This window comes from Marmota marmota, unplaced genomic scaffold (assembly GCF_001458135.2).
Source record: "Marmota marmota marmota unplaced genomic scaffold, marMar, whole genome shotgun sequence".
Lineage (NCBI taxonomy): Eukaryota > Metazoa > Chordata > Mammalia > Rodentia > Sciuridae > Marmota > Marmota marmota.
This window is the reverse complement of record NW_026000222.1, coordinates 10777331-10792165: the sequence shown is the minus strand read 5'-3', so window position 1 is coordinate 10792165 and position 14835 is coordinate 10777331. Positions and strand designations below refer to the sequence as shown.

The window sequence follows — 14835 nt, the reverse complement described above, 5'->3', positions numbered from 1 at the left end:
TGATCTGTAGTATTTGCTCTTATGGTGTTCTACTCTTTCCTCTCAAAACAATTATAACATTTTCAATTAATTATTTTTTTACTCACTTCCTATCTCCCCACTAGGCTGAATGTTCCTGGAACCCAGGAACCATTGATCCAGCAAATATGTGCTGAGTATCTATCATGTGGTAGGCCTTGAAGTAGGTGCTGGAATTCGGAATGGAGAGACATGGTCACAGCCCTCACAAAGCTTATAGCCAATATTCATGGGACAGCTTTGGGAAGGACATTTATCCAGATCCTGGCTGAGGACCCTATTCTGATCAACCAGACAGATATGAGCCCTTGGCTGCCCATCTCTTCCCAAGTCCAAAAAAAAAAAAAAAAAAAAATAGTTTAGGGGTGCTCTGCCAATGAACTACATTCCCAATCCCTTTTATTTTTCATTTTTAGATTGGGTCTGGCTAAGTTACCCAGACTGGTCTCAAACTTGCAGTCCTCCTGCCTCAGCCTCCCCAGAGCTGGGATTACCCATATGTGCCATCACCATACCGGGCTGAAGCATCCTTTTAAAAGCTATCTCTAGTTTGTCATATCCTGGAACAAGTGGCTGCCAGAAGAAATACACTTAACCCAAGTTGGGCCAGGCATCTCTTATTTGACTCCCCTAGAACAACCCTCACATAAACTGCCCACAGTATATGATTCACATCCCTGCAGGAGTTGGCCATCATATGGGAAGAGCAACAGCCATTATTCCCCTGGTGCCGGATCACATCTTGTCCTCAGCTCTACTGTTGTTAACAGATATCAACATACAAACACACTGAGAACTCACCTTAGAAATGTTCCTGTCCTTCAATTTTTTTAAAATATTTTTTTAGATGTTGACGGATCTTTATTTTATTCATTTATTTATATGCAGTGCTGAGAATCGAATCCAGGGCCTCACACATGCTAGGCAAGTGCTCTACCACTGAGCCACAACTCCAGCCCCCAGTCCTTCAATTTTATGAAGCAGAAATCATACGGAAATACAGTACAGAAAACTTGGGTTTAACCATAATTAAAGGAAAAAAGACTTATAAAGGAATTACACACTAGCCTTCAAAGTCTCCCTCATTAGTTATAAAGTTGGGAGATTCTTTTAACAAATAAACAGGACCAAACAGGATCAAACAGGAGGGCAAGAAAGAGCAGTTGCATGGAAAGAGCTCAGGCTTTGTTCTCAAATGGATCTGGACTAGAGTTCTGGCTCCAGTAATCATCAACTCTGTAACCCCAACAAGTTAAGTGTTTCTTTAAGTCTCTCTAAGCCTCAGTGTCCTGATTTGTGAAATGGGCATGAAGCTCAACTGTGGACGCAGTAAGAGGTAGCACCTACCTCTTAAGTGTTTATGTTGACTAAATGAATTAATGCAGGGAAAACACTTAGCACTGTGCCTTAAATGTGACTCAGCAGTTAACAAATAGGAAGTATTTATTCTTTTAAAAAGGATGATGAAATTCTTTTAATTCTAGAAAGCAAATTGTTTCCAAAAGGAAACTCACATGGGCATTCAAGAGAAACATGTCACCCTAAACTTGGGAGAAACAGCTTCCTGTAAGAGCTAAGGAGTGACACTGCCAATTAAGGACAGAGAAAGGCTGAACTCAAGGTATTCTGCATCAATCCATTTTTGCAGTAGAAAAGAAAGGCAGTAGCAAAACGTCTCATCTCTCAAAAAAACCCAGAAGTCCAGTCATTTAAAAATCAACATACTGACCAAATAAAAACATATACAGATCCAGTGATTTAGGAGACTGAGGCATGAGGATCTCAAGCTTGGGCAACTTAATGAGAGCTTGTGTCAATATAAATAAGAAAAGAGTTGAGAATGTAGTTCTGAAGTATAGTACCCCAGGGTTCAATCCCCAGTACAAAAAATAAATAAATCAACAAACAAACAACCCCCTTCTCCCCAAAAAACAGGAGAGCAGATCTGGCTCATGAATTGTCAGTTTTTTGAATTAGAGCCCTGAAGCTGAAGGAAAAGCGGTTATGTAAAGCTGGCATTTGGGAAAGGAAAAGTATTCTATACCCAAACTACATTAGCAATGCAGGACATTTAACATCCCTGAACCCCATCCACTAAGTACCAGTGGCTTCCCTGAGTCATTATGACAAAAAAAAAAAAAAAAAAATCTTACCACACATTTCTGAACACGTTCTATTGGCAGCACCACATCCGCTACAAATAACAAAGTTTAATTCAAAATTCAGTGGGAAGATCAAGAATATCTATTTACAAACAGTAATAAAATCAGGACAGGGCCAGCTGTGAGTCAACTAAACTAAAATCCAGAAATGTCATCAACTAGGAAATCTCACAGAGTAGAAAGCTTGAAGCTGATTTTGGAAACAAACCAAAAGACTTAATTCCCTCTTATTACTTCCAGAATTAAGTTGGACGGAGAAAACTGCTTTTTTTCTCTTCCCTCATCATTGTTTTACAGCATTACTGGATATTATAGTTTTTTCATTCGTCTCTTTATCTGACAGCTGGAGCTTACATATAAAGCTATGTGCTTCAGAGATGTGACAACGGAAGAAGTTGAGGCACAAAAGGCACCTTACCCCTAAGCTGCGCTCCTGAACTTTCCCTTATGGCTCGTTCTCCTACTCAAGAGGCTGTCCAAGTTACCACATAAGCCAGCAATTCCACTCCTAGTTACATACTCAAGATAACCACATAAAAATTTGTACACAACAGTTCACAGAAACTTTGTTCATAACAGCCCCAAACTAGAAACCACACTATGTCCACCAACTAGTGAAAGGATAAACTAAACATGGTACAGTCATATCATGAAAGATTACTCATTCTACTGTATGAATAAAAAAAGACATAAAAAAGAATGAAGCAGAGATAAATGTTACAAGATGGATGGACCCTGAAAGCATATGCTAAGTCAAAGAGCCAGACACCAAAGGACAAATATGACAGGATTCCAACCATATGAAAAGTCCAAATAAGCAAATCTAGACACAGAAAGTAGATTAGTGATTGACTGGGAGTGGTGAGAGTGTGGAGGTGGGGATGGGGACAGGGATAGGGCTGAAGAGTGACCTCTAAGAGGTTCAGGGTTTCTTTTGGGGGTGATAAAAATGATCATGGCTGCATAGCACTATGAATGTGCAACCCTGTGGATATGTCATGGGTATTAATTAAATGGGTGAATTATGCAATATATGAATTATATCGCAATAAAGCAGTTTTTAAGAAAAAAGAGTACAACCCATTATAAAATATTTAACTGACATCATTTCTTCCCTTAAAGAAAATCACTTCTAAATTTAAAAAAATATCATAGGTTATGTTTGCTGAAAAATTTGCCTTCGTCTAATTCTCTCTCTCTCTCCTTTTGGGAGGAGAAAGGACTGGAGACTGAACCCAGGGGCACTTAACCATTGAACCACATACCCAGCCAGCCCTTTTTATTTGAGATAGGGTCTCATTAAGTTGTTAGAGCATCTCACCAGCTGCTGAGGCTGCCTTTGAACTCTTCAATCCTCCTGCCCGCAGCCTCCTAAATTGCTGGGATTACAGGTGTGAGCCCCTGTATTCAGCTGCTCTAATTACCTTAACTATTACAATATTTAGCAATAAGCCCTCATAACAGTTACTCTTTTGAAACAAGCGGGATTTCCTTTTGGAATGGCCATTCTCTTGCATCATATGACCTCATATGCAGATCTATTCCCCAGGTACATGGGCTCATGCCAACTGATCATGAGTCTCACAAAAGGATCAAACCAGGAAATGATGTCAGATTCAAAGGTAGCTCTTTTTGTTGTTGATATAAATGTACTTGCTGTTGAATAATCCAGAGCCCCCTCTTCCCTTTTTAGCAAAAATTAGGTCCTGTTTTAAAAAACACACTCCCAACAACATGACAGCAATCCTTCAAAGGTTAGAGGCCCTTGGGCTGAAGATATGGTTCAGTGGTAGAGCCCTTGCATAGCATGCAAGCATTCTGGGTTTGATCCCCAGTAATGCAATCAACCAATCAAATCATCATAGGCTAGATATCTGATTGTTTCATCATGATAACAAGAGATTCTAATTGAATATCAGAAACACTTCTTCCCAACATTGTGTCTGATTTTTATTACTTTATGTGAAATGGTTAATGTTCTGTATCAAAAGACAATATACTGAGAAATTTTGAAACTTAAAACCATGAGTATGAGCTGGGGTTGTGGCTCAGTGGTAGAGTGTTCACCTAGCAAGCATGGGGCACTAGGTTTAAACCTCAGGACCACATAAAATAAAAATAAAAATTGTGTCCACCTAAAACTAAAAACAACAAAACAAAACAAACACCACAAGTAAAATTTATATTGACTCACTCAAGGGGAGTGGGAGAGATCAGTCAACTGCCCAGACAGAAGACTATTGCACAAATCAAAGGTTCTGGGACTGGGCAAATACACTGAAAACTGGCCAACCACTGGGTCAGGCCTGGGTCTATTTTGGGGGATGGGGGTATACCAGGGATTGGACTTGGGGGTACTCAACCACTCAGCCACATCCCCAGCCCTATTTTGTATTTAATTTAGAGACAGAGTCTCACTGAGTTGTTCAGTCATCTTGCTTTTGTTGCAGTTGGTTTTAAACTTGTGATCCTCCTATCTCAGCCTCTGGAACCACTGGGATTACTGGTGTGTGTCACTGCGCCCAGCTAGTCTGGGTCTTGATCATAAGTATAGCACTATGAAGAATTCTATCCACCATTGGGACAAACACTGCTTAAACTGACACCACCCATAAGGTTGTTTGAAATTCAACAGTAAGGCATTTTTCTCTGCTCAAGAAACCAAGATGATGAGAAAACCACATGTGAAAATAGTAGGTTTTACTACTCTAGGTCATTCCCAATCTATAAGGAGGAGGCTAAACAGCAGGCCCTCAATGCCTGAGGAGCAAACCCAGGCCTCTGGCATGCCAGGCAAGTGCTCTACCAGCGAGCCACATCCTCAGTCAATTCCTACAGTTAGGATTATAAAATTTGAAGACTAACAGAATAAGTAATAAATGCCAGGTTGAAAGCAAATGTAGCAAATGAGGGGCTGAAGCCTGGTCAAGCAGTTACTAGTACATGCTGGCAGAAGCTGAGTGCAGGTAATGAATAGAAGAGGTAGTAAAAAGGACTGGAAAAAAAATAAATAAAAAAAAAATAAAAAGATGTGGGGGAAGAGGTGATCGCGGGCTTGGGATGACAAGACCATGGGAATTTAGACACACCAAGTAAGCACTGTGCTTTCTATCACCAAACACAGACAGTGTACTTCTTGTAGTCTGATTCCGGCCTCTAATTAAAAGACAGTTTACTCCATTTTCAAAGCATAAACTTTGGCTTTTTATAGTCTAAGCAGTGTGCTATTTTAAACATGTGGAGGAAATGCATTTCCAGTTACAAACATTTGTTCCTCTGAATCTGTTCTTATTTGCTAGCAAAAGATGTGGGACAGGATGTTTTACTCTTCTGCTTTGGCCTTCCTGTATTGCTTAAATCTGTTTAGAGAAAAGGAAAATAAACAAAGTGTTTCTGTTGTGTAATTTCTATAAAGTAAAGCAGCTCCCAAAGTGAAAATGTCAATGGAAAAATATTTTACTACATGAAGAAATACATATATTTAAATTTATTTTTTATTAATTTATTTTTTGGTACCAGGAATTGAACCCAGGAGTGCTTAACCACTGAGCTACATCCCAGCCCTTTTTATTTTTTATTTCTTGCTAGGTTGCTTAGGGCCTCACTAAGTTGCTGAGGCTGGCTTTGAATCCAGAGCCGCTGGGATTACAGGCATGCACCACTGCACCAAGCATTTATTTCTTTTAATATATTAGATTACGCCAGTAGATTCTTCCCTGAAAACACCTCCCCATGCTCTGCATGTGAAGTCTGCAAAAGATCAATGTTTGCACTGACAAAATGAGTCCACTCGACATCCCAGAGCAAGTGAATTCTCTTGGCAGTGTCTCTTTACAAGCATAATTGCAATCATAAAAGCTTTTCAAAATGCATTTCAGAAAAATGAGCAGGCCAATCTTGAAGGTCATTCTGGATTTATCAGAAATTCAAGACACAATGTATCATAATTAAATGTATCCCCATTTTCATGCACAACTCTGAGGACTTTTAATCAGGCATTTGGTACACAAGGTTATAATCCGTAATGTTCCATTATAGCTTTCAAAGAAATTGATTTTGGTCAAACTTCACTTTACCTCCTTTATAAAGGAGTCAGCAGTTCCTTCATCTACTAAAAAATATTTCCCTGGAATAGCTCCCTGGAACAGTTCCTGGTATAATTATCAGATTCCCTCTATGCCCACTCCCTTGTCCTCTCTGCCCCAGAAACTTGCCCTGTAGAAACAATTTTCCTTAATCAAACTATAGCCAGACTCCTCTCACTCCTATTCTCAACTAAGCCTAGATGTTGACTCCTGTCCTTGCTGGGCATGACCAGTTTTAGAAGGAATCCTGCTAAGTCAGTTTACAGAGAATCCCCTACATTTATAATTCAATCACCGTACCTGCCTTTAGCAAGAATCCCTCTACCCTCTTAGTACTTTTCCACCCAGTGGCTCTCCTTTCTGCTATCTTTGTACATAACAGAATTGAGCTCTTTTATTCTTGATACCTATCAAAACAAGTCTTCAATCAAGTCTTCCTGACTATTTTAATAAGTGTCAGAGTAATTTTTCCTCTAACAATCTGCAATGGGCAATGAAATACCCTGGCAAGAGATAGGAGGGAAAGAAAAGGATATCTGAACATATGTTCCCTTTCCTTTTCCCTGGGAGGGTCCATGGCCCAGCTGAAGATCTCAGCTCCTTTGGGGTGAGCCCATTCCACATAATCTTGTCTTCCACTGCCAATGACTGTTCCCTTCTCTTGCCCCTTTGGGCCTACAGATCCAATGGAGTCTCATTATTACTAGCCCCGGGGACACCACACTATTCCTGTCCCTGTGGTTTTTCCATTACTTTGTGAGTTATTAAGCTCTCCTCAAAGTATCAGAATTTGAGGATACCATCTGTTTCCTGCTGGGTCTCCCTAATACAGATATCATCTCAGCAGATTTCTTATTTTAGAAAGGCAGCAAGAATACAGGAACAGGAGAGAGAGATTTTCATGTGAGCAACCCAGAAGTTTACCCAAGCTGACTGTCAAGCTGACATTTCTCTCTCCCCTAGCTGTCTCCATACTCTGCAGAGTACTTTCTGAAATATATAAATTCCACGTAGAATTTTGCATCAATAGGGATTATTAAGAGATACGATGGAAGCTAGAAGTAAAAACCATGCTAGCTGAAACTATGCTAGAAACACAATGTAAAAGAATTTGTCTTTTTTTATCTGGTAGTTATATCCTAAGGTCACTTTCATAACAATACTTCTAATAAATCCAAGAAAACCTGTTTAATAACAGCAGATGCAAGTCTGGTAACCTATGTAAAAGCTGCTGAAGGCTAATTCCATATGTAGCCTAGAGCAATATGTGCCAAATTCAAGTCATAGTAGACTGCAAAATCAATTCAGGGGTAATAACATTTTTTAAATGACACATACTAAACAGAAAATCAAAGTGAATCATATGTAATAAGTGTAAATATCATTTCAGTAAGTGCACAGCAGTGTACATCTGTAGTCCTCGCTACTGGGGAGGCTGAGGTAGGAGGATGGCTTAAGTGCAAGAATTTGTTGTTTTTCTGTGTGCTGCATAGAACCCAGGGCCTTGTGCATGTGAAGCAAGGACTCTACAACTGAGCTGCACCCCCAGCTAGAGTCCAAGAGTTTGAGGCAAGCCTAGGCAATATATCAAGACCTTACCTTTTTTTTTTTTTTTTTTTTAAAAAAAGGGTGCTAGGGATGTAGCTCAGTGGCAGACTGCTTGCCTAGCATGTGTGAGGTGCTGGCTTCAATCCCCAATACTGAAAAACAAAATCATCTCACCAAATTTTTATTCCCATTTTTTACAAATCTATTTTTTATGAGTTTAAAAGCACATAATGTAGAATGTATTCCTTACTATGGATGGCAGTCTTTTGACTTTTTAGTCTGAGGTTCTCTCTCCCTTTGGAGATAGCCTACATTCTCCCTTGAATAGGTAAGCAATCCTAAACAAACTTATCTATGCCTTTGGTGGGTGGGTGCTGAAATTCTTTTATTTTTGTATGACAAGAATGCAGCTGGTCCTAAGTCAAGTTACCCTTCTCTCTGGGAACTCCCTGGACTGTTCTTCAGAAATCTCTCTTCTCTGGTGACAATACTACCTGAAAGCTACTGGTCTGAAGAGAACCCCTTCAGACAATACAATGAATAAAAGGCTAAAAACACACTTCATCAGCCTACAGATTCCTATGTGCTTTTTATCTCAACCCTCACTAAAAACTGTTTATCTTTGTCACCCAGGAGAAGCACATCAATAACTAAAATAAATATTTTATAGAATAAAATATAGCAATATTTTAACTAATAAATGCAGATCACAGATTGAAGGCATGCTGACCCAGGGAACATTAACAGGGCCAGGTCTGGAGAATTCTTCACATTTCCATGAAGTTCTGCTCTTCTATAGAGACGTTCATCTGCTTTGTGTCAATTTTACTGTGGTATCAAGCAGTCAAATCCTTTTCCTTCTGAGATTTCTTTGAACACCATTGATTTCTGCTACCTGGGAGCTCCAGTGCAGAACAATTAGGTAAGGAAATAAAGATTGGTGCAAGGCAATGTAGCAGAGTGGAAGGAGCTCCCTCCACATCGCCCCACGTTAATCACCAAGGAACATGCTGATCATTGTACTCCCAAGCACCTACAGCTCATGGCCAGAGGACTGAGTGCAGGGAACATGCAGAAGCAATTCTGAGCCAATGTCAGGCCAGAACTGGAGGGTAAATATCTGAGCTTCTTGGCTCCTCACTCTGTTCTTCATAGTCTCAAAGTTTCTCAGCAGGGCTGAGTGGCAGCCACTATTAGCAGCAACCTGTTTAAGAACAACCCTTAAACAGCTGCTTTCTCCCTTTCACCTCTCTTCTGGGGCTTCCTGGAATCACCTCTCACATAAATGACTCGACTCGCATGCAAACCTTTGACTCAGGACTGGGCAGACACATCCTAAGAGAGTATTCCAGCATAACACAGGATTGTTTAGAGTCAGGGCTGCAAAAATTAGAAAGGCCTGCCCTAGAAAGCTCACCATCTAATAGAAAAATCATCTTTTTTCTTTTTAAATGTAGAAGAAATAAAAGTTTACTATTTGAACCAAACACAAGTTTGGAGAGAAGGAAGAAGTGACACAGAAGGAAGAAGTAAGGGTCAAAGAAGCCAATTTAGAGACACCTGTTCTATCCCAAACATCTAGGGATATTAAGAACACAGAAATTTCTTTAGGAGTCAGCTGGGTAATCAGAGCTGTGCAGGGGATGCGGTCTGTGTGCAGTCTCGTGGCTGCAGGCTGCCACTTTCTTATTTACTATGATGCTTTATTTTTTACAAAGACCAAGAATTCTAATCTTCAGCTAAAGATAATTCAAGTTACATAGAAAATACAAAGGAAGAAAACATTAAATTCAAAACAATATGTTAAGAAAACTATCTACAAGTCACCTTTGATTCACCATTTTTCTTTAAGGCAGGGTTTTATTATGTTGCCCAGGCTGGCCTCGAACCCCTGGATTCAAGTGATCTTCCTGCTGCAGCCTCCTGAGTAGCTGGGACTACAGGCACATGCCACTGTGCCTGGCTTGACCTTTTTATGTTCCTTTGAAGTCATGGGGGATGGGAGCGAATACTCAACTCAAATCTTCATTCAAAGTTTTGATGAACTGCTAAATATTATCATTCAAAATTTATTATTTTTAAATATAAACTTTACATGTTCAGCTTGGCGGTCAACACTGTAAACCAGGGCTTCCTTCAGGCTGGAATTAAAGGAGACCTATGGCCCATTTTCCTTTGCCTCTTCCATCTTGGTAAATAGTTCAGCAAAGGCAGCATAGTGTAATAGTTCAGCAGCATAATTCCTTCTCTCAGGAAAGGAGCCATGAGCGCTGCAGTTAAGGCAGGTCCTTGCATGGAAAACAGCTTTTCCAAAGTGCTCAGTACACCTGTGACTGAGACTTGAGTACTCACCCTGACCCAGCAGGGAGTGACGGCACAGCTGAAGGGACATTAGCCTGTGGTTTTTCTTTCTCATTTTGCTTGAAGAAGGATTTGGCTTCTTTAGATGTAGCATCCACTTCCTTTGTTACCCTGTTCCAAGGAAAAAGAGACATCAAATTCACAAGAGGAATATAGAGAGAGAAACAAAATCTAGTAAAAAGAGAATAATGAGAACTAGAAACATATCCATCATAGGGCTTTTAATAAATTCTGGCTGTTGAGTTTTAGGATAAAAGTTTACTACAGTATTCTAGATAAAAGCTTTTTCACTGACTAAAGTTAACAAGTAAAACAACAATGCATGTAAATTTTATCCCCCTAAGTCCTCCCGTTACAGCTGTCAGCAGGAAGCACACTCCAGAGTCAGTCTTGTCAGTCTTACAGTAAAACAAGAAAATACAAAACCAAAATGTGTGAGTCATGTTCAACCACTCATTCAGAAAAACACTGGCCAAGAATAATGATAGGAAAATCCTATAAATCCACCTTGAGGGAATATAAGTCTATTCACCTTCAAGGACGAATTTTCTTATTAAGGATCATCTCATTCTTGAACCTAGTACTGTGTCTTGTATACAAGTGGCACAAAATGATGGTTAAGCTTGAAGCCAACATAGGATTGGCCAAACACCACATACCCAGAGGCAAATGAGGAAAAAAATGCATGTTTACTGTTGTTACCACCAAGACTGGCATGGTTTGCCACACAGCACCACTCTAGCAACAGATGGCTGACAGTCATGCAGAATGGCCCCAAACAAGCAAGCCAATCTGTATGACAGCACCCTCAAAAGCTCATTCAATTGAGATGACAGGAATTTTGAAGAAGGTGGAGGAGTAAAGTAGGCTGAACCCACCTGAGAGTCTGTTTCAGGAGAAACTAGGCCTCAGATCCCTTTTCCAACTCAATACACAGGCTACTGCCCTCCACTCCCAAGCCAGCAGGACCCTGTTACCCTTTGAAGAAACAAAAACCACAGAAAGTCCAGACTCACAAAGGAAAGGACTAAAGCCCATTCTTAAAACATAATTAAGTGAAAAATCTATTGATTCATTCTTCCCTTACCATAGCACCTTCTAAGGTCACGTGCTCTAGAGGATAGTGTTGCCACCCAACTCATAGTGGAGTCATACCAAAAAGAAATACATATACTACATTATGCTACTGAGGTGTGGAGTTCATTTGTTACCCAATCCTCGCCTCATCTAACGTCACTGCATCAATTCCACTATTATGAATTTCAAAGAGAGAAAACTGGGAGGTTACGATAATAAAAGAAAATTTACTTTAAGTAAAGGATGACATTCCACAAAAAAAAGCAGAAGCCAGGCTCAGTGGTGCACACCTGTAATCCCACCTACTCAAGGAGGCTGAGCAGGAAGATCGCAAATTCCAGGCCAGCCTTGGCAACTAGTAGACTCTATCTCAAAACCAAACATAAAATCAGGAAATGTAGGCTCAGTGATAGAGCGCCCCTGGGTTCAATCCCCAGTATTAGGGAAAGCCACAGAACACCTGACAAAGCAAAATCATATCAAGGCACAACATTGTGAAATTTTAAAATAATGATGAAAGAAAAGATGAAGATCAAGTGGCCCAAGTTACAGAAAAAGGAAAGCAGCACTTATGCAACACATTTTGGTTTTGTGTTTTCTTGTTTTACTGTAAGACTGACATGACTTTTTGTAGCAGGCACCTAATTAAGCATTTTTTGAAAAGCAACCAGATGCAGGCACTATGTTAAGATATTGGATGTGCACAGAAATACAACATGGCTTCTGCCCTTAAGGAGCTCACAGTCCAGCATGACAGCCAACCATGAAATCAAGATGTGATGCTACATGATATAGAGCGCCACAGAGGGGGCATAAAGAATGTATAACATGTGGAGAAATCTTTATTTCTTAGTGTCAAACTCTTATCCATATTCACTAAAAACATGTTACATAAATTGGTACATTTCTCAGGGCTTTTGATAATTGACACTAATACAGATTACTCTTCAGATAGTATTCCTAGAATAACTCCGTTTTTAATAAGCAATAATAGATTTGGCTATCAAAATATCTTCACGGGGCTTGAGATATGGCTCAGGGGTAGAGCACTTGCTTATATACATGAGACCCTGGGTTCCATCCCCAGCACCACCAAACAAACAAACAGACAAAACAAAAAACAAAATCAAAACCAAAATAAACAAAAAAAAATAACCCTTCAAACCTTCAAGTAGAATAGTTAAGTTATAAACCATTTCATACACAAGAGGGAACCCTTACAGGAAAAGGCCCATTATCAGCAATAACTAATGTAAGTATTTTAAGTAGAAATTCCAGTTTAACTTAATTCTCACTCAGTATTTCCTGAAGTTTTTATATGGGGAGAAACTTTTCCATGACTTATCTTTTCCAAAAGCTGAATCATTTAGGAAAGTCTGAGCTAACTGGCTCAGCTGGTTAAATGACAGGGAAAGATAAAAAGTACTATTTCCCCCCATTTCCCAAGGTAAATAAACTATATATTTTTCAAGTAGGGAAAAACAAAACAGCAAAAACCCCAAATTTAATTAAAACAGTTATTAAAAAAACTAAAAGACTAGCTTTGTACTAACACTACCTTATGCTTATACTTACAAATTCTTCCCAGTCATCACTAGCTTTTTCTCACATTTCTTAAAGGTGTAGTAATGCTCTTAACTTGATACAAAGACAAAAAAGAAAAAGCAGAATGACATCAAGAGATTAAAAGATATGCTAAATCCACACACCAAATCTGTATATGGGTTGTCAATTAAAATTCAGATCTCTCAAGTTCCCTCAAGAGGATTCCTTATAACACCTAAATTTAAGTATAAATAATTTAAGCTTAAAAAAAAAATTGCCAACAATTAAGGTTTTTGTTCTCCTTAGGGGTAGGAGTTACAGAAGACTTTCACTTGCCCTGTCATTTATTTCTTTAACATATGACTTTTTAAAATAATAAGCATTAATTACTTTTCAAGTATAAATAAACACATGCTTGTGAGAGTATGTAATTTATGGAAAAAGTGCCTCCATATTCTTATTTCCTTATTTTCTTTTTGATAGAGACACATCACTGCCCTCTTCTGGCAAATGGTGGGAATAGTTGACTCACTAATAATCATCCAGTATTTAAAATCACCATGCATTGGCTTTCAAAAAAGAAATAAGACATTTGTGTTATATAAATATCATATTCATAAACAAGCACATAAAATTTAATTTGATCAGAAATTTAATGATTTCTCATAGCAACAGTTAGTGATCAACTTTCTGTACTCTTTATATAGAAACTTATAAATAAATCTTCCTTTAGGTATCTTGTTTTAAATTTTTTTTTAGTTGTAGATGGACACATTATCTTAGTTTTATTTATTTATTTTTTTATATGGTGCTGAGGATCGAACCCAGTGTTTCACGCATGTGAGGCAAGTGCTCAACCACTGAGCTACAATCTCAGCCCCTTTAGGTATTCGTATGTACCCCAAGACACATGAGAAATAATCCAAGCTGAGAGAGACTTAACTTCCAAAATTTTTGAAACCTATATTCTTAATGGTACGTTAGTACAGTTTCTATATTACTGTTATAGGATTTCTAAACCATTAAACACTGTCAGTGTTCTGCTACTTATTACTGGACAAGGCAAAAGCTTCCAGTATGATTTCTGGAGGCAAAATACATCATTAATTCACATCAATAATTACTTAATGAGTCCCAAAAATTATTAATTACAAAGGAAAAGGGTGTCTTACAATGGAGAATTCTGACAGATATTGCCTTAACTTATCACTACAAACATTAGTGATTAGTAATATTTAATATATTAAAATAGTAAATATCCCTGCTGGATGAGAAACATTGCTAATGCAGTGTTTTTATCTAACATAATTAATCTGAAAGTAAACATGAGAAAACAGTGCAACAATCCAAATTGAGGGGCATTCTGCAACACAAATGGTCTAGACTCTCTGTTCATTTAAGACTGGGTCTCGCTATATTGCCCAGGCTGACCTTGAGCCTCCCAACTATCTAGAATTACATGCCAAGCTGGTAGACTCCTAAAAGATCAAATGCAGCCGGGCAGGGTGGCACATGCTTGTATTCCTAACAGCTCAGGGAGGTTGAGGTAGGAGGACCAAGAGTTCAAAGCCAGCCTCAGCAACAGCAAGGCACTAGGCAACTCAGTGAGACCCTGTCTCTAAATAAAATACAAAAATGGGCGGGGGCTGTGGCTCAGTGGCTGAGTGCCCCTGAGTTCAATCCCCAGGACACCCCCCCCAAAAAAAGACCAAATGCAGTATTTAATCTTGGGTTAAACCTTGGACTGCATAAGAAATATAATTAGCAAGGACAACGCTGAGATAACTGGGGAAAGTCTGAATAGAATTGTGTGGGCAGCCACTCTGAATGACCATGCCTTCCAATCCTGAAGCACGAGGCTCTGACCAATCACTACAGTTCATGGTGACTTGGGTGTTGTCCCAGCTCAGATAGTAAGACTGTAGGCGTACCGGCTGGGGTTGAGTTACACTCACCTGCTCCCTTGTAATCCTACCCCTTGTGCCCTTTTATGGACAGAACTTTCTAAGAACAGTGTCCCCCCCCCCTCCCCAAAAGGG

The 14835-nt window shown here is 39.2% G+C and overlaps 1 protein-coding gene across 2 annotated transcripts in view; it reads right to left on the bottom strand.

Moving 5' to 3' along the window:
- Cfdp1 (craniofacial development protein 1) overlaps window positions 1–14835 on the bottom strand; it is a 110441-nt gene that overhangs the window by 68332 nt on the left and 27274 nt on the right. For both annotated transcript variants that reach the window (XM_015496055.2, XM_015496056.2), the window contains exon 5: window positions 10166–10285. In XM_015496055.2, coding sequence (XP_015351541.1) covers window positions 10166–10285 — 120 coding nt within the window. The remainder of the gene's footprint in view (window positions 1–10165; window positions 10286–14835) is intronic.